Source organism: Macaca nemestrina, chromosome 2 (assembly GCF_043159975.1).
Source record: "Macaca nemestrina isolate mMacNem1 chromosome 2, mMacNem.hap1, whole genome shotgun sequence".
Lineage (NCBI taxonomy): Eukaryota > Metazoa > Chordata > Mammalia > Primates > Cercopithecidae > Macaca > Macaca nemestrina.
The window spans coordinates 106,015,555-106,035,420 of record NC_092126.1 but is presented as its reverse complement, the minus strand read 5'-3'; the positions used below and the strand labels follow the sequence as shown (position 1 = coordinate 106,035,420).

General features: G+C 41.2%; 1 protein-coding gene and 1 long non-coding RNA gene across 8 annotated transcripts in view; one reads left to right on the top strand and one right to left on the bottom strand.

Moving 5' to 3' along the window:
- The window catches only part of LOC105480274 (uncharacterized), a 26,248-nt gene extending 6,382 nt beyond the window's left edge, over nucleotides 1–19,866 (top strand). For all 3 annotated transcript variants that reach the window (XR_011620004.1, XR_011620006.1, XR_011620005.1), the window contains 2 exons: nucleotides 1,994–17,021; nucleotides 19,235–19,866. This is a non-coding gene — a long non-coding RNA (uncharacterized lncRNA). The remainder of the gene's footprint in view (nucleotides 1–1,993; nucleotides 17,022–19,234) is intronic.
- LOC105480275 (natural killer cell triggering receptor) overlaps nucleotides 3,237–19,866 on the bottom strand; it is a 49,051-nt gene continuing 32,421 nt past the window's right edge. The window contains exons 9-18 of one of the 5 annotated variants that reach the window (XM_071091503.1): nucleotides 19,093–19,315; nucleotides 17,857–18,012; nucleotides 16,902–16,989; nucleotides 16,248–16,393; nucleotides 12,985–15,032; nucleotides 12,141–12,903; nucleotides 9,373–9,468; nucleotides 8,571–8,627; nucleotides 7,962–8,066; nucleotides 5,907–6,068 (exon numbers count right to left, since the gene is read on the bottom strand). In XM_071091503.1, the coding sequence (XP_070947604.1) occupies nucleotides 5,981–6,068; nucleotides 7,962–8,066; nucleotides 8,571–8,627; nucleotides 9,373–9,468; nucleotides 12,141–12,903; nucleotides 12,985–15,032; nucleotides 16,248–16,393; nucleotides 16,902–16,989; nucleotides 17,857–18,012; nucleotides 19,093–19,315 (3,770 nt within the window). In that variant the 3' untranslated portion in view covers nucleotides 5,907–5,980. Of the gene's footprint in view, nucleotides 6,069–7,961; nucleotides 8,067–8,570; nucleotides 8,628–9,372; nucleotides 9,469–12,140; nucleotides 15,033–16,247; nucleotides 16,394–16,901; nucleotides 16,990–17,856; nucleotides 18,013–19,092; nucleotides 19,316–19,866 lie in introns of all 5 variants that reach the window. The other 4 variants (XM_071091504.1, XM_011738879.3, XM_071091502.1 and 1 more) reach the window with 4 other exon arrangements.

The following is a 19,866-nucleotide window of genomic DNA, read 5'->3' as shown; positions in this document are numbered from 1 at the left end:
AGAGCAGAGTGGGCAATGCCAGAAAAATACAGGCAATGCAACTCAACTCACACATCATGGGGCCGGTGGGGTGGCAGGGAAGTTCAAAGCTACCCACTAGGCGCTGACCCAAAGCCCAAAGTTCTAAGCAGGGCGGGAAAACATGAATCCGCTGGGTGTGGGGTAAGGGTGGAGGTTACACCTGAATTCTGCCTCCACTGAACCCAGCACTAATAGGCTACAGCTGCCCTTGGTTGGGGGCCTCATGCAAACCAGCAGGTTGTCTGGTTTCCTCTCACAGCATAAACATCATGGCTTTGGCATTTCAGGTCTCTTTTGCAGCTTCCAGGATCCTCTCCTGCCCTGTTAGTTCTGGGGGCCTTGGGCCTCTCCCTAGTGATTGAGCCTGGCCCCAGACATGAACCCTCTGGGACTCCTTCACTTCTAGAGGCACCACCTCAGGGACCACCATCTCTGAACCACTGATGTATGCTTGGTTTTCTAAACATTTAATACACCACAGTTCTAGGAGGAGGAATCCCTAGCATCCATTTTTCAGATGAGCTGAATTATAGAGAGGTCAAGCAAATTGTCCTCCTTCTGGTTACCCAACTGGGAAGTGGCAGGGTAGAACTTAAACCCAAGCAGTCTGGTTCTGGGCCAGAGTCCTTAAGGATTGTACCGTAGAATAGCTGCTCATAGAAGTCCCCCTGCTTCTTCAAAATAAAATCAAATTAGGCTGGAGGCATTGAGGTCAGTGGGGACTCTTTTCAGGCTTTCTCTGGGAACCTGGCCTGATGGGAGATTTTAGTTACTAGAGGTCTTAGGTGACCAGAGGCTGGTGAAGTGCCAGCCTATACACCCAACCCGTGGGCCAGGTCCACTGGGAGGCAGACTCGTCTGCAGGCTGGGAAGGGATAAGCACCCCTGGTTGTCTATCATGTCTGAGTGTGCCAGCCATATATACCCTCGTTCAGGGTTTATGAGCCATAGGAGGCCCAGGATCAGGGCTCAAGATGCAGAATGCAGGTGTTTGTCCTGAGACCTCAGGTCACTCCATTTGTTGTTTCTCAGCTAGGGTCTTGCTCTGTTGCCCAAGCTGGGCAGAGGTGCAATCATGGCTCACTGCAGTCTCCACCTTCTAGGCTCAAGTGATCCTCCCACCTCAGCCCTGAGTAGCTGGGACTACAGGTGTGTGTCACCATGCCCAGCTACTTTTTTTTTTTTTTTTTTGAGATGGAGTCTCGCTCTGTTGCCCAGGCTGGAGTGCAGTGGCCGGATCTCAGCTCACTGCAAGCTCCGCCTCCCGGGTTTACGCCATTCTCCTGCCTCAGCCTCCCGAGTAGCTGGGACAACAGGCGCCTGCCACCTCGCCCGGCTAGTTTTTTGTATTTTTAGTAGAGACAGGGTTTCACCATGTTAGCCAGGATGGTCTCAATCTCCTGACCTTGTGATCCGCCCGTCTCGGCCTCCCAAAGTGCTGGGATTACAGGCTTGAGCCACCACGCCCGGCCGCCCAGCTACTTTTTTGTTGTTTTTGTCTTGATAGTCTTGCTATGTTGTCCAGACTGGTCTTAAACTCTTGGCCTCAAGCAATCCTCCTGCCTTGGCCTCCCAAAGCACTAGAAATACAGGTGGCCACTCCTCCTTTTACCCTGATATCCTCATGGCTCTGGGCTGAAGAGATGCAACCCTCTCCAAGCTAGCCTGGGTTCTACAGGCTGTGAAGCTCAGCTCAGTCTAGGGAGCTGGAGCTTGAGGGGTTACAGTAAGTGATGGGTCTGGGGTCTCCAAGAGGCAGCAGGCCCACCCGGGGCCTTCTGATTCACAGGGAGGGTGGAGGCAGCAGCAAGGGAGTACTACCTCTACCTTGTACTGAAACTTTGAAAGAAACCAGACCACTAAAGCCTCCTAGCCCTGTGTGTATGTGGCCAGGGCAGACTCCCCTTGCCTTGTACTTATCAGGCCCTGACAAGCTTCCCAGTCTGTCCTGAGATGAACGTGTTCTTTCAAGGTACCCAACTCCTCCCGACACCTCTGGACTCCTGAGGGGCCTTTACTGCATCAAAGAACTTCTCCCTGCTGTCTTCCCAGCTCATTCTACCACAAGGCCCTCATGGGCCCGCGGGCTCTCGCCTCACTGTGGGCAACAGCAGAGTTGATTCTCTGTTCCAAAAACCAGTCCTCTGGAAATCTGAACCCAGTCCCTTTCACCTTACGAGGCATGGCTTCCACATCTTTTCACCTGACCACGTTAGTCTGCAACACTTGTTCAAGGCTCAGCATCTGCCTTGAAAAAGTGAATAGAGTCTCTTTTTTTTTTTTTCTTTTTTTTCAGTAGAGATGGGATTTCACCATGTTGGCCAGGCTGGTCTCAAACTCCTGACCTCAAGTGATCCACCCGCCTTTGCCTCCCAAAGTGCTGGGATTACAGGTGTGAGCCACCGTGCCTGGCCACCTCCCATCTCTTCTAAACAGTGATTCCCAGTTAGTGTCTTGCAAGAGGGGCATTTTCCTTGAATTACCTTCCCACCTATTTAATGCCCAGCTAATTCAGAAGAGTCAAGACCAAAGTCCTTGGCACATTTTGCCCCCAATACTGCCCAACTATCAAGCTTACCACTATCAGAACTTGATCCTGCATTTTCTTTACAATTTTAAAGGAATGCATCCAGATTTGACAAATTTCAGGAGTTGCTGAAATAAGGAGTCCACTGTGAACTCAGTTTAAAAACTGAGTGTCTGCAGTGAGAAGTTAACTGCAATAAATTATGTTGTGTTCACTAAGAAAATACACATTTCTTTCAGTTCTGAGAAGACAAAAGTTAATTGTACTTCCCTGAAAATTCTGTGTATGCTAAAAGAATGTTTTCTCTGGGAGTGAGTGATATGTGCTGCACTGCCTCATGTACTGCTGTTAGGGAGGGAAATGTAGAGGCTGTAGGTAAATGCACTGTCTCTAGGCAGAAACTCACAGATGGGATGTGACATATTCCTCCCTCAGCAAAGACATCTTTATGCAGGTCACTTTAGCTGGACAACAAAGTGTAGGGGAAATCTGGAGTTTCCAGGAGAGAAAGACCAAGCATCATTAATGCTTACCTGTGTAGGTTAAAATCTCTGTCTGACATTCTCTCTAGCTCCACCTCCTACACCCACCACTAACACTCAGCTAGAAGAAAAGGAGCTGCCAAAGGAGATGAGGTGTCTTCACTGGCTGGGTCCAGCAGAAAGATGAAACATGCACAGACTCAGACTTAGACTAAGTATATATTTTAATTTCTACAAGGTCCCCTTTCAAGTTTTAGGGAAATTTAACTGAAGTGTATACAAATTAGACATTGCTAATATGTACAAAAGTATTTTATACAGTTTTTGAACAATACTAGCTATTTGCAATAAACAAGATGTTACAAAAACAGTCCAATAATGCATTTCCTATTAAGAAGCACAATACACAACATAATTCAATTTTATTAAAAAATAACTTCAAAATACAGAACAATCCCCTTTAGGAAGAAAGGCTATTTCTGTAGTTCACTCTGTCAGTAAACATACAAGTTGAATGCTGCAGCAGAGGGCTGTCCTTGTCCATGGAGAAAAGAAATGAGGCTTCTAGGGCCTATCTTTTCTGGATAAAATTCCACCCACAGCTGAGATGGGCAAAGTTATTGCCTGTGGTAGGCAGAATTTGAAAATGCCCCTCCCCCTTTCAGTGAGCTAATCTCCAGAACCCATGAATATGATGAGATGAGATAGTACTCCTGCAATTATATTCTATTGCACAATCGACCTTCAAATATATCTGTGGGTTTGAGCTAATCATATGCCCCTAAAACAGAGGAGGACGGGAGAGAGAGATGAACCATGAGAAAGAGCAGGAAGGCTGGTTTGAAGCTGGAGGGGACCACACAAGAAGGAATGCAGGCAGCCTTAAGGAGGTGAGAGAGGGGCCCCCAGCTGAGAGCCAGCAAGGAACTGAATTCTGCCAACAACCTGAATGAGCTTAGAAGCAGATTCTTCCCCAGAGCCTCCATGAAAGAATGTTGTCCTGCCAACCCTTATTTCAGCCTTGTAAGACCCTGAGCAGAGAAGCCAGCCACACTGTGCCAGACCCATGAGCTACAGAACTGCTAAATGGGTGTTGTTTTAAACTGCTAAATTTGGGGTAATTTGTCACACAGCAATAGAAAACGAACACAGTGCCCAAGGGCAACTTTTCTTAATTACATTTGGCAGTTTCTGCTTGGGTTCTGAATGCATTTTTTTCCTTCTGACTAGTAGTAATATTCTCCTTTGCAGGCAACCCTTGAAAACCTTTAAATCATACTGTTTTGTATTCAGTATCCAGTATTGTTTGTTTGGCCAAAGTCCTGTTTTCTAATGTACTTCTGTCTATCAACCTGGCAAACAACTGACCACCTTACCCTGTTTTCATACCTTCTTTGGGTGATAGTTTTAATACATTCAAGGGCACCCTCCCTCCACCAAGGGTTGTCAGCTCCCTACAACTGAGGGCTCTTTTCCACTTCCCAAATACACCAGACAAGGCCTGTGGTAGGGTGGTGCTGAGTTCTACATCAGGCATCCAATATGAATTTCTTCTGCATAACTGGATTAAAGTGGCACTAAGGTGATTAAGTACACTTGGGGAACAAATTCAAAGTAAAGATTAAACACACACACACACACACACACACACTAGTTTTTACAGGTCCAATTATTTTTGGAGGAACCACCCAAAGCCATGAAAATATATAATTTATGCTATACCCTCTATCCCTCTTCCCCTGTCTCTTGCACCTGGGTCAGGTCATGCAAGGCTTTCAGTCAGCTGCAGGTCACAGTGGAAACAGGAAAAACATGCTGGTTACAACAGTTCAGCTGCTGTTGTGGTAATATCCTGTACTTGAAAGACTTGAAAGCCCTGCAAAATGTCTCCAGGATGGTGGCAGTTAGATTTTGATGTTACTTTTGAAGTCCAGTCTTCACTCTTCCAGAGGTACACACACGTAGTAGACTTGAGTGGCCAGTAGCTCCTATTGCCAATCCTGCCTGCTCCAGGGGACCCCAACCCACATCTGTACTTGAGAGAAGCCCCCGCAAATAGTCAAAGTGAAGACAGCTCAGAATAAACCATTTTTGGTGCCAGTGATTTTTTTGAATTTAATTTTTCTCTTTTATGGTATTTAAATATATGATCTATAAGAGTAATGCTTAAAGAGGTACCAAAAATTACCAAGCACCAAAGCATGAAGTAGAATAGAATTGCTTTTATAACCTAAACTTCTGATAGGTATTGATTAAAAAGAACATAAAATAGTAAGTCCTCAGAGACAGTGCAGGTATTTATAGTTAAGGCTGATTGATTCTTCCTAACCTTGCCCACAAGCCTGAAGTAATACAGACTGTGTGGGACATATCATGACCACTTTCCTAATCCTGTGAAATATCAAAGAAGTTAGGAATGAATTAAGAACCCCAGAGCCACTGCCTTATACTCCTGGTTACCAACAGTATCAATTCTGGGTGGTTTGTTTTTAGAGCACATTATGTACAAGACTCTATGTAATCAGTATATAAATATTTGGCCGCCTTTAACAGTTCTCCTTCACAGTTCTATGCTTGGCAGCATATATGCTAAAACTGGAAAAACAGGCAAAAAGAATCTGTATTCTAAGGAATACGTGAGATAGAGTGAAATAGACTTAAAATAATATTGCAAATTATACATAAATTTCACGATTTCTTGATTCAAGAAAATGAAGTTCATTTCCATAGTTGGCTACTGTAAAATGTGGCATAAAAATATTTTTAGGAGACATATCTGTATTTTAAATTCTCCCCACATGTAAATGAACGAGTAACAATTAAGAAGTATCTATTTTTGAAATTCATCTCTGATATTGAAATAGAACAGACTGTCATTAAGTTTCTTAAGCTTTTAAGTTGCCAGATATTTACAAATAAGATATAATTTGTATCCACAAAAAGGACATTTTCAACTATATCTGCTGCTCTCACTGGGGCTCCGGTGATGAGAGTAACTTCGGTCACTTTCACTGTCAGAGCCATAAGATCTACAACTCCTGTAATAACAAAACAAAATATATAAAAACCTTGTAACTATAAAATCTTTGAATTCCTCTTGTAGCTTCTTTTTTATATGAGTGGCTTGAAAACACTATTGATGTTTTCAAGCCACTAATGTAACTGATACACTACTGATGCAGCATAGCACAGACATAGGGTACTGACTATGGCAACACCGTGGACTTTTTCTTTTTCTTTCTGAGACGGAGTTTCACTCTTGTTGCCCAGGTTGGAGTGCAATGGCATGCTTTCAACTCACTGCAACCTCCACCTCCTGGGTTCAAGTGATTCTCCTGCCTCAGCCTCCCTAGTAGCTGGAATTACAGGTGCCTGCCACCACACCCAGCTAATTTTTTGTATTTTTAGTAGAGATGGGGTTTCACTATGTTGGCCAGGCTGGTCTTGAACTCCTGACCTCAGACGATCCACCCGCCTCTGCCTCCCAAAGTGCTGGGATTACAGGCGTGAGCCACTGTGCCCAGCTCATACTATGGACTTTTCAAAGATGTTTCAAATGACAAGTTGTAGTAATGTCAAGATTAAAATAAAATAAAGAAACATCACATCTTAGGAAATTTGTGTGAAATTCATTCATGAAAATGCTGGGACCACAAAAACAAAAAACCAAAGAGCAGAATAGTTTCCCATGTTAACCAAAATGAGTATCAATATTTGAATAGATTACCTGAGAAAAGTAATGGGGAAAAGGTGCACAAACAGTTTCATTAAAGAAATGGAAACCAAAATGGGGTCCAATGAGGGGTGGCGGCGGCCCTGGGCATGAACAGGACCACTGGGATACTTAGTCAAGAGGACCTGGTCATGGGTCCCATTCAGTTATTTTGAAAAACAATTCACTGTGAGCCAGGCGTTTTGCAAGATTCTGGACACACACACACATACACACACACACACACAGACAGGAAACCACGTATAGTTCTCTGGGGTTCAAGGACAGAATACAATAGTTGCCAAGACAAACAATTTAGGAGCGAGGGAGGCCGCAGTAGGAGCAAAGGCTGTCTTAGAGGCAGATGGGAGGGACTATATCCAATAATTAGGCATCAGGGAGGGCTGCCCAGTGACAGTGGAGATCTGCAGGGTAGATGGGAACTGGCCATTTCAAGTGGCAAAAGAGGAGATGGTGAAGAGGGCACGTGTGTCTCCAGGCAGAAGGAAAAGTCCCAGCACTTTAAAGGAGGGAAGCCAGAAAGAGTCTGAGCTGGAGTTGGTGCTGAGGAGGCTGGACCTGATCATGAAAGCAGTAGGGAGTCCCTGAAGAGTTTCAAACAAGGGAGTATCCAGATCACACTGATATTTACAAGCATCAATGTAGTTGCAATGAACAGGGGAAGGCAAGACCAGAAGCCACCAGAAAAGGACAGTACAAAAGTTAACATAAAGATTTTTGCAGAAGCCAAAATATGTTAAACATAATACATATAATACATAAATGTATTTTGCTAAATAACTGACAACCTATAAATCTCAATCCTGCTGCTGAAGCAAATGATATTATGTATTTTTTTATTAAAAAAAAAATGAGAAACTGGCTACTGCTAGCAAGTAGTTCTATTTAAGCAAGTGGCCACAGTTTGGCTGGCCTTCTTTCTTTCCAAAACAAAGGTCTGTCCAAGATATGTGAATATTTAAAAACCCATTTTAGATTCAAACATTAATAATAACCAACAGATATTACCTGGCAACTCTTAATATAAAAGCCACTTTTAGTGGCTGCTTGTGGGTTTTTCAGATTTAACCAGGAAGAAGTATTTCTGTCCTTGGAAAGTTATACCGCTTTCTCTTCCACTAGCAGCCCGTCACCTCCCATATCAAGTGCCCACCGTGGCCTGCAGTGCGATAACGGATGATAAAGGAGAGAGACCCACCTGGACCGCCGATTATAACTTCTGCCTCGGTGGTAACTGTCACTTCTCTGGCTTCTACTTCGACTCCGACTCCTGCTATAGTAGCTATCGTAGGTGTAGGACCTGCTTTAACAGCAACAACAAACACTAAATTTTCCCACTCAAATACTCATATGTTCCTATTTCTTTTTAGGATCTTAGGAGTGTTCTAGCTTAGAACATGGGCACTAGGTGACAGTGTGAGGATATATTTCCAAAACAAGAACTGGAAACATTTAACAATTGCCCCCAAATGAGACTTAACATAATTAAAGAGAAAAATTTTAATTTCTTTTCTGCGTTGAAAAATACCATAAAATTAACGAGTTAGTTTAAATCTGGTGGATCTTTGTAGGCAATTATATTCAATAAACACCTGCCATTACAATTTGATACTGTCATTTTTGATACTAGAGTACAATGGGCCAACAGATAAAACCTGTCAAAAAGACCTCATTTAGAAAAGGTATGGTTTCAGGAGACAAATATATGCATTTAGTTACTCAATAAAATACCACTTTGAACTAACAGTTTATAAAACAAGATCTTTCAGTTCTGCCCCACTGATGGTTACCCAATCCCTGTTCGTACCTGGACCGACTGTGGGGATCATATGAGCTGCTCCTGGATCTGCTCCTGCTGGACGTCCTAATATTAATCACATGAAGGACCATCATCTTCTAGATCAGGGCAGGATGGGCTATACCAAATATCTAGACATTTATTTGCCCACCAAGGTGAAAATACAGTGAAATCCCACAGCTACATTTGTTTTGTTTTCATATCAAAAGTATATTGGATTTTCTAAAAAGCCTATTGGATTTCCTAAGATGAAGTTTTATGCAGTTCTTCTCTGAGATGCATATAAAGTCACTAGGGAGGCTCTAAACTGGGTGGAGTTAGGGGAAAGGTCTGTATAGGTAGGACCTCTGTTAAGTAAAGTGAAGTGACAGCAGTAGAAAATACCTCAGAGGCAAAAGAGGGAAAGCAGCTAGGAGAACTAGAAATCTGGGGCCACCCTTCCCCCAACATATATGCTTCTTCCTCTTGGTCCCCTCTCTACAGTCTTCCTATCCCAATCTCTAACCCATGTCAAGAGGTAAATGCAGATGTAAAACTTAGGTTAAGGAAGATGCATGTGGGGGAGGTGGAGGTAGGGGTCAAGGCTTCTTAAATATTTCTACTGCTTCTCTTGTCTCACTCTGATAAGATCCCAACAGAGGAATAGTCAAGAATTCCACAGCTCTTTCACAGAAAAAACTACATGAGAAAATAGGCCAGTATTATATTCAGTAATGACATGATTCTTCTCAACAACTACCCCCTCTATCTGTATAGCCTTAAAAAGTGGACATGATGGAGACCACATCACAGAGCGAGATCACAAGCTCACCTATGACTTTTGTAACTCCGGTAGGAACTGCTCCGGCTTCTGGTTCGGCCTCTGCTGTACCATCCTCTGCTCCGACTTCTAGAGTAGCTTCTTGATCTACAATTAAAGCAATTGAAAAAATATATAATTATGTTAACTCACCATGATATTAAAATTAATTACTGGTAGGGCAGGAAGAGGAAAACACAAGAAGAAAACTCACAAACTCCTGACAGTGGATGTGACAGCGTCAGCTAACGAGGAAATCTCAAAACAACCATGGTTAAAATCAAACAGAAGAAAATGAAGAAAAACAAGAAAAGGCTGGCACAAGTATGTGCATAGAAGACTGATTTATAACACCAATAACACTGAGAAGAAAATAAACCAAATCTCCACCAATGGTAGAATGGGTTAAAAAAATTAAGGTAGAGACATATATCTCTAGAATACAACACTGAATGAAGAAGGCAAATGTAGAACATCTATATATATATAAGTATTTTATTTATTAAAAAAACAAACATAACATTGTATGAAGATAGAAACATTTGGGGTAAAACGATAAAGACAAAATTATAATCAAAGTTTAGAATAATGGTTAACTTTGGGACATAGGCGTGCAACTAGGGGTGGCACTGGTACATCAAAGCGCTATTTTTTTTTTTTTTGAGGAGTCGTCTCACTCTGTCACCCAGGCTGGAGTGCAGTGGCGTGATCTCAGCTCACTGCAACCTCCGTCACCCAGGTTCAAATGATTCTAGTGCCTCAGCCTCCTGAGTAGCTGGGATTACAGGCATGCACCACCACGCCCGGCTAATTTTTGTATTTTTAGTAGAGACGGGGTTTCACCATGTTGGTCAGGCTGGTGTCGAACTCCTGACCTCGTGATCTGCCCACCTCGGCCTCCCAAAGTTCTGGGATTACAGGCGTAAGCCACCCCACCCGGCCCAAAGTTCTATTTTTTTAAGCTAGATGGCAGGTACATGAGTATGTATTATATAGTTTTTTATACTTTAATCATTTTTTATGTCTAATACTTAATAAAACAAGCAAAAATGTAAGCAGTACAATTCTGCCCCTCTGCATTCACTTGGCTCCCCACCCTTCTCCCCTACTTTAAGCCTGTCATTCAGGAACAGAACAATACCTCTGTGTATAGGTGACATTATGTAATATCACCACAGGTTTTATTCAGTATGCACTTATGTTTTGGAAGACTGACCTGCTTCCAGTATATCTGCAAGAAAATGAATACATCATGTTCTAATAAGATCATAGTCTTTTATTCAACCAAAAATAATAAAGCCAGACCCTATGAGGTGACTGAATGATCAGTAAGACACAGTTCCTGACTTCAAGGAGTTCGCAGCTTAATGGGGGTGTCAGGCCCAGGCAGGTAACCAAAACAGGGAGGCAGGGCAGTACTCAGGCTTATCCCTCTCAGTCTACTACCTGTTAGCTACATAGCCTAGAACAAGTCCCTGAGCCTTTCTATGCCTTGCTGTCTTCATTACAAACTGAAATACCACCCACTCCAAGGCAGAGGTGGGAAGGTAAATGAGAAGAGTGGCCAGCATCACTAATAGCTCAGAGCTGTCTCTGTGTAAATGGTAAGGTGGTTCATAAGCAGATAGGAAGCTGGAGTCGCTCAACAGGCAACTACATCTAGCAACAGGAACTCAGAGAGAAAAGGCCACGAGGAGGAAGAGAAGCTGATAACACAAGGACGAAATGGCCTGAGTAGGAGAAAGGAGAGCTAGCAGAGGGCTCCAGCAGTGAGGCTGAAAATATGCCACAGCATGGCCATCGGAAGTACCTGAAAGTCTTAAGTCAGTAAACTAAGAGATGCAGGGAGGGGAAGGCACAGAAGGCAGCAAGCACACAGCCGAGGAGAAAATGGGAGACTGAGTATAGACGGCATGTGGCAGTTCCTTTTTTAAGAAGTCTGGGTAGGCAAGGGAAGAAAGACTGATGAATGACTAGAAAGGAAAAACATGTCAAAGATTCTTACGGTATTTTCAGTTCAAATTATGAGTATCAAGCACAATATAATAAGGGATATGAATAATTAAGAAACAGGTAAAACCATAAAATATTTACAAGAAAAAGAATGCAACACAACTGCTTAACAACTTCCTATTACCATCACAAATATTTTTAGTTTTTAATTCTCATCTGTTATCCATTCTATGCTGACAAATTATGATGCAATTTATAACAATAACAAAAAACCTTTTCATGAAGGTGCAGAGTGACAAAGTTGAGGAAGAGGTGTTTTAAATTCTTTTATTGCTTTTCAAACAACAACAAAAAAACCTAAAGATGATCATGTTTATCCCTATCCCACATCTAAACTAAGACTCAAGTCTTGGGCAGGTAATTTTGCCTCTCTGGCCCTCACCTTCCACATGCGTAAAATGGAAGGTTAGATTAATGATCTGCAAATTCTATATATTCTGTCAATTCAGGATTCCCTTCTAAGGCATTGCTGACTGGCAAGAAGCAGCCTCACCTTTCAAGATGGAGAATTTACCAACTATCATGGGAACTCATTTCTAGTGACAGAGAGCTTTAGATAGTAATAGAGTTTTGTAAACCCAGCCCAAATTTCTCCTCCTGAAATTCCCTCTCCTTAAGTCCTCAATCTACTCTTTGAATCACACAAAACAAGACTTCTTATTCCTTTCAGATATTTGGAAATAGTAATTCTGTCCCTAATTCTGATATTCTTCCAACCTAAACATTAACAGACTCTCTTTGGGAGAAGGAAAGAGAATATTGCTCACCGATAAGATGATGTGGAGCTTCTCGATCGACTTCTTGAGTGACTATAGGAGACAGACCTTGTTCTGTGTCTTGATTTGGTTTCAGATTTACTTCGAGATCTACTTGGACTCCTGGACTGGCTATCATCATCCCGACTAGGCGTCTGCTCATCACTTGAACTCTCCTGATTTCTTGGTCTACGGTTTAAGCGTGCTGTCTTTCTTACTTCATCAAAGAGAGACCCAGGCCGAACTTTATTTTTGCTTTTAATTTCTATTCTCAAGCCTTGTGGTTTCATTTCAGGCACAGTGGTCAATGCCTTAACTTCCACAGCACTGGATGTGGCAGCAGTAGGTGCTGCCAGGTTCCCCACACCTTGCAGGGGCTTCCATTTCTTATCAATGAGGTTGATCTGGCTCTTCTCAGCCACCTCCTTCTTCCCGGTACTTTCTCCAGCACTAGCCAAGCTAGCAGAGCTGCTGTCCTGTTTCCCCACTTCACTCAACACTTTACTTTCAGACATGCTGCTTTCCTGTTTTACCACCTCTGCTTCAGGATGTTCTGTTGCCATATCCTGCTTTAGAACAATGTTTATATCTGGGGTATCAAGCCGTGCATTTCCTAGAGGGGAAGCCTCCTCTACCTTTGCTGGGGAACTCCTCTCAGGAGTACAGATCTCCATGTTGTCATCTGTTTGAAGCACATCTTCCACTCCATTGGTAACACTTTCTTCAACATGCTGAATGTTTTGTGAACAGGCCATGTTTTCCTCAGTATTTAAAGCTGTGGGAGAAATACTGAGTTTACTATCATCTTTAGTAAACTGATCAAGATCTGAGGAAACAGTCACTGTATTATGTTTACCTGAAAGGTTGCCCTCTTCACAGGATTTCTCAGGTTTTGGAATATTATCTTTTATGGTTTCACTGTTTTCAGAAACTTTTTTCTCTTTTGACTCCTGAGTAACTTGCTTGTCATCAATCTCCTCCTCCTCCTCCTCTTCGCCAAATTCTAGTGGAGGCTGCCAGTGAAATGCTTGCTTTCGTTTTGGAGCCTTGTGCTTTTTGTCTTTTTTCCCTTTCAATTTCTCTTTCACTTTTTTGGTGTGTTCTCTTTTAAGATTTTCCTTTGACCCATGTTTGTGCTTTTGTGGCTTTCCTCTATTGTTTTCCGAATTGGAACAGGACCCCTCAGACTCAGAAGTTGATGTGCGCTGTTTGCTTGATTTCCAAGCACCATTATCATCAGGCAGTGAAGTATTTGCAGACGACTTGGTTGTGGGTTTCACTTTGATGTGAATTTCACTAACCTCTGATTCAGAATCGGATGTGGCCTCACCTTCCTCCTTGTCAGAGGATGGACGGGAGTCATTTTTACTGTTTTTAGTTACATCTCGTTCTGAATTTGACTCAGAGTCCCATTTACTACCAGCATAATTCTTCCTTTTGGGCTTACTGCCATTTCTAAGGTGATCAGAAAGATTCTCTTTCAAAGTTCTTTTTTTTGAATGAGGGCATTCCCGTTCAGGCTTGGATTTTTCTTCACCTCTGTTTTTTTCTTGTTTATTATGTGTTCTTTCCATTTGGCCCTGCTTTTCTTTCTCCTGGGCTGACTGTGCAGCCTGAACACTTGACTGCTCACTGTCTGAAGAATAATCTAAAGATGATCTGCTCTCGCTATACTTTCTCAAACATGAAGACCTGTCTCTACCTTTGACATATTTACTGTGAAGTGTCTTTTCAGAGCTGCTGCTGTGTTTTTTATGTGAAACACTATTTTTTTTCCCACTGGATCTAAGTCTCCTCTTACCTCGCCTTCCATCATCACTGCTAACAGAAGTATATGAAGATGATCTACTACACTGTGAATGATCACTGTATTTATTTCGTGAATGAGATCTAGATGATGGAGACCTAGACCTTGAATGTGAACTAGCTAGACTACGTGATCTTGTATATGATCTGGAATAAGATCTACTCCTAGAAGATCTGCTCCTTGACCTTGGTGAGCTTTCTGAACTTCTATCACTGTATTTTGAATAAGTGCTCTGATCACTTTCTGAATTTTTTTCTCTTTTATGGTAGGATGATGAGCTACCAGTCTCTTTAATATTTGCTAAACTGTAAGTGCTTTGGATGGGTAGCAAATGGGTTGTTTTAGCTTTCATTTCCTGAATTCGCTCATAAGAGGGCTTCCAAGGTTTCTGTCCAGGCTTCCATCTTGAAGGGGGGGGACTGTCACTCAGTGGTATTACAGGAATATTTTCTGCTACAACTGGTTGTACTACTACATTTTCATTTTGTGCCATGGTTGATCTTAAAGGTTCTGTTTTAACTGGTTTATTTTCACTTAACTGAGAAGCTGGTTTTCTTGGTGATTTTGATGTTCTCTTTCGGTGCCCAGACTTGGAACTAGATCTGGACTTTGATCTACTTCGAGACTGTGATGAGGACTTTGACGCAGTCCTTGATCTTGAGCTTCCTCTAGAATAAGACCGTGAGTGAGATTTTGATCTGTATGAGTCTCTGCTGGAATGGGTTAAAGAGCTCTGGACATCCTTATCAGATTTAGACCAGTCTCTCTTTGATGAGTGATGAGACGATAATGAGGAAGAACGAGAACTCCTTTCTCTATCACAAGAGGATTTCATTCTTCGAGTGGAAGATTTTGAGGATTCTATGTCAGACGGTATAAGAATCCTTCTCTTCTTAGTTTGTTTGTGTCTTCTGCAATGTTTCTGCTTTTTCCCTTTCTTTTTATGCTTAACCTTTTTTTCTTTTCTGCGTTTTTTATGGTGGCCATCAGAGTGTCTTGCTGTACTAAGGTCTGAATAATATCCATTATAGGACCATGATCTGGATCTCTGGGACAAGCTTCTTTCATCCCATCGACTTGAACAGGGGTCACTTAACCTATAGAAAGGACATAATATTCATGCGGTGATTTATAAGCATGTTTTCTATGCCTAAGACACAGCTTTGTTAACAACAAAGTTCCTGACCCCATTAACACTTTAAGCACACGCAGGAAACATGAATCAGAGTTATAGGCCTGGTCTTGTTATGCTTTCAGAGACACACACTGAGAACTACTAACAAATTCACTTATAAAAGGATTTTTTTTTTTTTTTTTAAGCTAAGCAAAGAACCTTACATTTGTTAGGGAAATGTGTTTGAAAACCAAACCAACTAATCACAAGAATACTGCTGAACTCAATCACAAGAGTTTCTGGCTGTTACCTGCTTACAACCCTCTGCCTCTCAGAACAGTTTCTGAGGGTGAGTCAAACCAAGGTCTTAAACAATTTGTTGATTTTCTTAAGATGCAGGATAGCTGCCTGAAACTAGCATGAAGCTTGTTTTTTCTCGGCCTCATAGAGGTAACCCAGATTTCCCCTAAGACTGTAAACTACTTAAAAAAGAAATTGAGGAAAAAGTACACGAAAACAGATACAGGCTTTACAATCTGAGCGTTTATGTCAAGGCTCAGAATTGAAAGACCTCAGCACCACTGTGTCTGAGCCACTTCTACACAGCAGATGCATTCCTTTTCCTCCTTTTCCCAATCCCAAACCACTCTGCAGGATGCCCCCAGAGAAAAAGAGAATACTACCATGGAGGATCACACAGGGTCCCATTAGCATATTTCTCACTAGCTATTCTGCAGCCTGTCCCCTTCCTAAAATAAATATTCCACTGTGGGACAGTACTGAAGGTAAGAGATGTGTACACTTCTAAAAAAGCAACAGTCTCTGAGATCAAAAGTCAACATGTACACCGAGTGCAGGTTTTCCCATTTACCAATGAACTCATCAGTGACCTGGCTGGCTAGGAAAGAATCTGCTATATAATTTCTAAGTCCTAATTATTTCTAAAATTGACTAAGAGGTCATTAAAAGATACAGGCTTATAGTTTTTGTTTAAGGGAAACAGGATTTTGATTGAAAAGCCCAAGTTAAGAGTACTACTTTCACCAAGTAGTCCCAAACGTATTTCCTTTGGTCACAGTCTAATTCTGACTGTGAATCTTTCATTGACTCTTTAATGAAAAGTCCAGAATTGTATCCAATCCCTTTAACACTTAAAATATAACAGACACAGGATTATGCTTTTACTCAAAGTTCTTACTTATCTCCTTTACTCCATTTTTCTCCACTAGGTGGTCTATATGCTCTTAATCTCTGCATTTCCTCTTTCCAGTGAGGAGGAGTTTCACTGCTGTCATCATCATCTGACTCAGAACAGGATCTTGATCTTGGAGGTGTGTGATAGCGCTTTAAAAACAAAAATAATACTATTTTTAAAAATGCCTCTCCACAACAGTCTGCTATATGACAGAGTTAAGTAAAAGACCCAATCTCAGATCATCCCATCAAAGGTAATGATTTAAGTTACCAAAAGGATGGTCTAAAGTTCTTCCTTTTTTTTTTTCAACTTTTATATTAGGTTCAGGTGAAGTTATTTCAAACAAGGCATTAAAAGAGATAGGCAAGGCTGAGATTCACCTGTAATCCACATAAAATTTTCCTCTTTAAAGTCTTAATGATTTCTCAGCATACTCACTGATGGTTTCACATGTTCCTTCTTTCATACTCAATTAAACCCATTCAAACACAGCAGTATACTTTGCTCTAACAGCAATACCTTCCCATAACCATGGAAAATACAATTAGTTCCTTGAACAGATATTGTATTATATCTAAAATTAAAGCTAGGATTTTAGCAATAGGTAAAAATCTTTTATTAGATACATAATTTCAAAAAAAGTCTTATCACACATACAATTGTGCCCCTTCCTTTAATCTTCCGTCCAGACTTTGATACAGATGGTTTCTGATCACTTACAATGGGTGCAACATCAGGAATCTTCCTAGGAAAAGAAGATTGTGATGAAAATTAAAAGTAAGCAAAGAAGCTAGAATTTTTAATAATGAAAACATATTATGTTAAGCTATTAATTCAAAGATACATGCCATTTTGCAATCACTTTTTAAAACAAGACAATATCAGGCTTTAAAAATATTTAATAAACTAAATAACTTTATGCAAAGACCTAATTATAAACAAGGACTCTTATACTTTTCAGCTTTCAAAATAACTCTTCATAGGGAACTTATCAATAACACCATCCATTATGGTATTTCCGTTCATGAAACATTTTCTTTTAATAATTCTAAACTTTAGTCTAATACACAAAATACATTAAATACTATTTTCTCAGATTAAATCTGAAGCGACATATTCACTCTTCCAATGCAGAGAAATAATCGTTGAACAAGTTGACAAAAGTAACTTATTTATGATACTAAATTGTATCTCCACTCACCAATTAATTATGCACTATTCAAATTGGAAAGCATGCTTCATCACTCAAATGGATCTGAAGACTTCAACTAACTCTCTATTCTGATAACTAAAACCTTACCCCTTTAATAAAAGGCAAAGGCAAGAAGATCAGGAATAAAATCTTTCCAGATCACCAATAAGGGCTTCCCTGACCAACTTGCCCAACCTCCTCTCCCTACTAGAATGTGAATTCTGAAAGATACGGTACATATCACTCAATAATCTAGTCTCCCATATTTCCTACATATCATTCATTAATCTAATACTCCCATAGTACCTTTCAATGTGCTTCAAACATGGATCATGTTCCATACATGAGTGTGGAATGCAATGAGCTGACAGAACTGTGTCTCAGAGAAATAAAAATATATAGTGTAGTCATCCTACTTACGGTTCAGGTTCTGCAGTAACAACAGGCATATCTCTTCTCAGTAAAAATCGGTTCTCAGGCACTGGAGGAATCTCTTCTGGGCGGACCACAGGTTTTTCCCTTTTAGCACTGGAATCAACTGACCTTTTTTCATTGGTATCACTCCTCTCAGAGTGACTTTGAACAAACCAAGTCGCTGATTAAAATGTATAATGTTTGCATTTCATAATAAAAGCACATAAAATTAGACACTGAAACAACAGCATAATTAATGATAGCTTACAAGTCTCATTCAAAAGAGTTACATGATTTTCACAAAGAGAAAATATATCAACCCAGTGAAAAACCCAAAGACTAGAATTTTGATAGGAAAATTGGTAAATGATCCTAACTTTTTTATTTTAAGAGTTCCAGGTCAGGCATTGTGGCTCACACCTGTAATCCCAGTACTTTAGGGGTCTTAGGTGGGAGGATTGCTTGAGGCCAGGAGTCAGAGACCAGCCTGTTCAACATAGTGGAAGACCCTGTCTCTACAAAAAATTTAAAAATTAGCCAGACATAGTGGTACACGCCTGTAGTCCTAGCTACTCAGGAGGCTGATGCAGAAAAGATCTCTTGAGCCCAGGAGGTGGAGGATGCAGTGAGCTATAATTGTGCCACTGTATTCCAGTCTAGGTAACAGAGCAAGACCCTATCTCTTAAATTAAAAAAAAAGAAAAAAAGAAAAAGGCCACGGGCGGTGGCTCACGCCTGTAATCCCAGCACTTTGGGAGGCCGAGGCAGGCAGATCACAAGGTCAGGAGATCGAGACCATCCTGGCTAACACAGTGAAACTCCATCTCTACTAAAAATACAAAAATTAGCCGGGCATGGTGGCAGGCGCCTGTAGTCCCAGCTACTTGGGAGGCTGAGGCAGGAGAATGGCGTGAACCCGGGAGGCAGAGCTTGCGGTGAGCCGAGATCGTACCACTGCGCTCCATCCAGCCTGGGCAACAGAGCGAGACTCCATCTCAAAAAAAAAAAAAAAAGAATTCTTAGGACTGTTTTGACCTGAAAACTGAAAACACACAAATCTTGGAGATGAAATGCCTATGCTACCTACTCCTAGATTTGCCAGATTTCAATTTAGATAAAGTTTAAAAAATGCTATCCTTTTTCAGTAACAGGTAATAAAATTGAGTTTATAGAATTATACATACTTTTCCCATTCCAGAGAGTTTGTTTTTAGGTAAGAGTACATTGGTGTTTTACACATACCCTTTTGGATTCATTACATGTTTATTCCTTGGTTCTTCTGAACTGCTTGCTTCCTTTCGCCTCTTTTTAGAACGTTTAACTTTTGGCCTCCTCTTATGTTTCCTCCTTCTGCTTCTCTCATGTTCAATTTCACTTTCTGAAGATGATTCTGAAGAGGAAGAGGAATTGGAAGAGGAATCCGAGTCTTCTGAATGAGTTGGTTTCTTCCTTTTTTTCTCAAAAACTTTTAAGAAACATTAATAAAAACATTAGTACTAAACTTCAGTGCCTACCTTTCAGAGTAAAAAATGTGTTTACTGAATATCATAAAATATGCTTTACATACAGCAAACAAAAAATTAAATATAGACAGCTTTTTTCAAGTTTATAATAAAATTACTGGCAAGATTGTAAGGAAATAACTCCCTTGTCTTTATGAAGCCTATATTCTGGTTGGGTCAAATAACAAGAAATAGGACTGGTGCAGCAACTCGTATCTGTAATCCCAGCACTGTGGGAGGCCAAGGTGAGCAAATCACTTGAGGTCAGGAGTTCTAGACCAGCCTGGCCAACATGGTGAAACCATGTCTCTACTAAAAATAACAAAAATTAGCCAGGCATGGTGGTGCATGCCTATAATCCCAGCTACTCCAGAGGCTGAGGCAGGAGAATCACTTGAACCCAGGAGATGGAGGTTGCAGTGAGCCGAGACAGTGCCACTGCACTCCAGCCTGGGCAACAGAGCAAGACTCTTGTCTCAAAAAAAAAAAAAAAAAAAAAAAAAAAAAAAAAGAA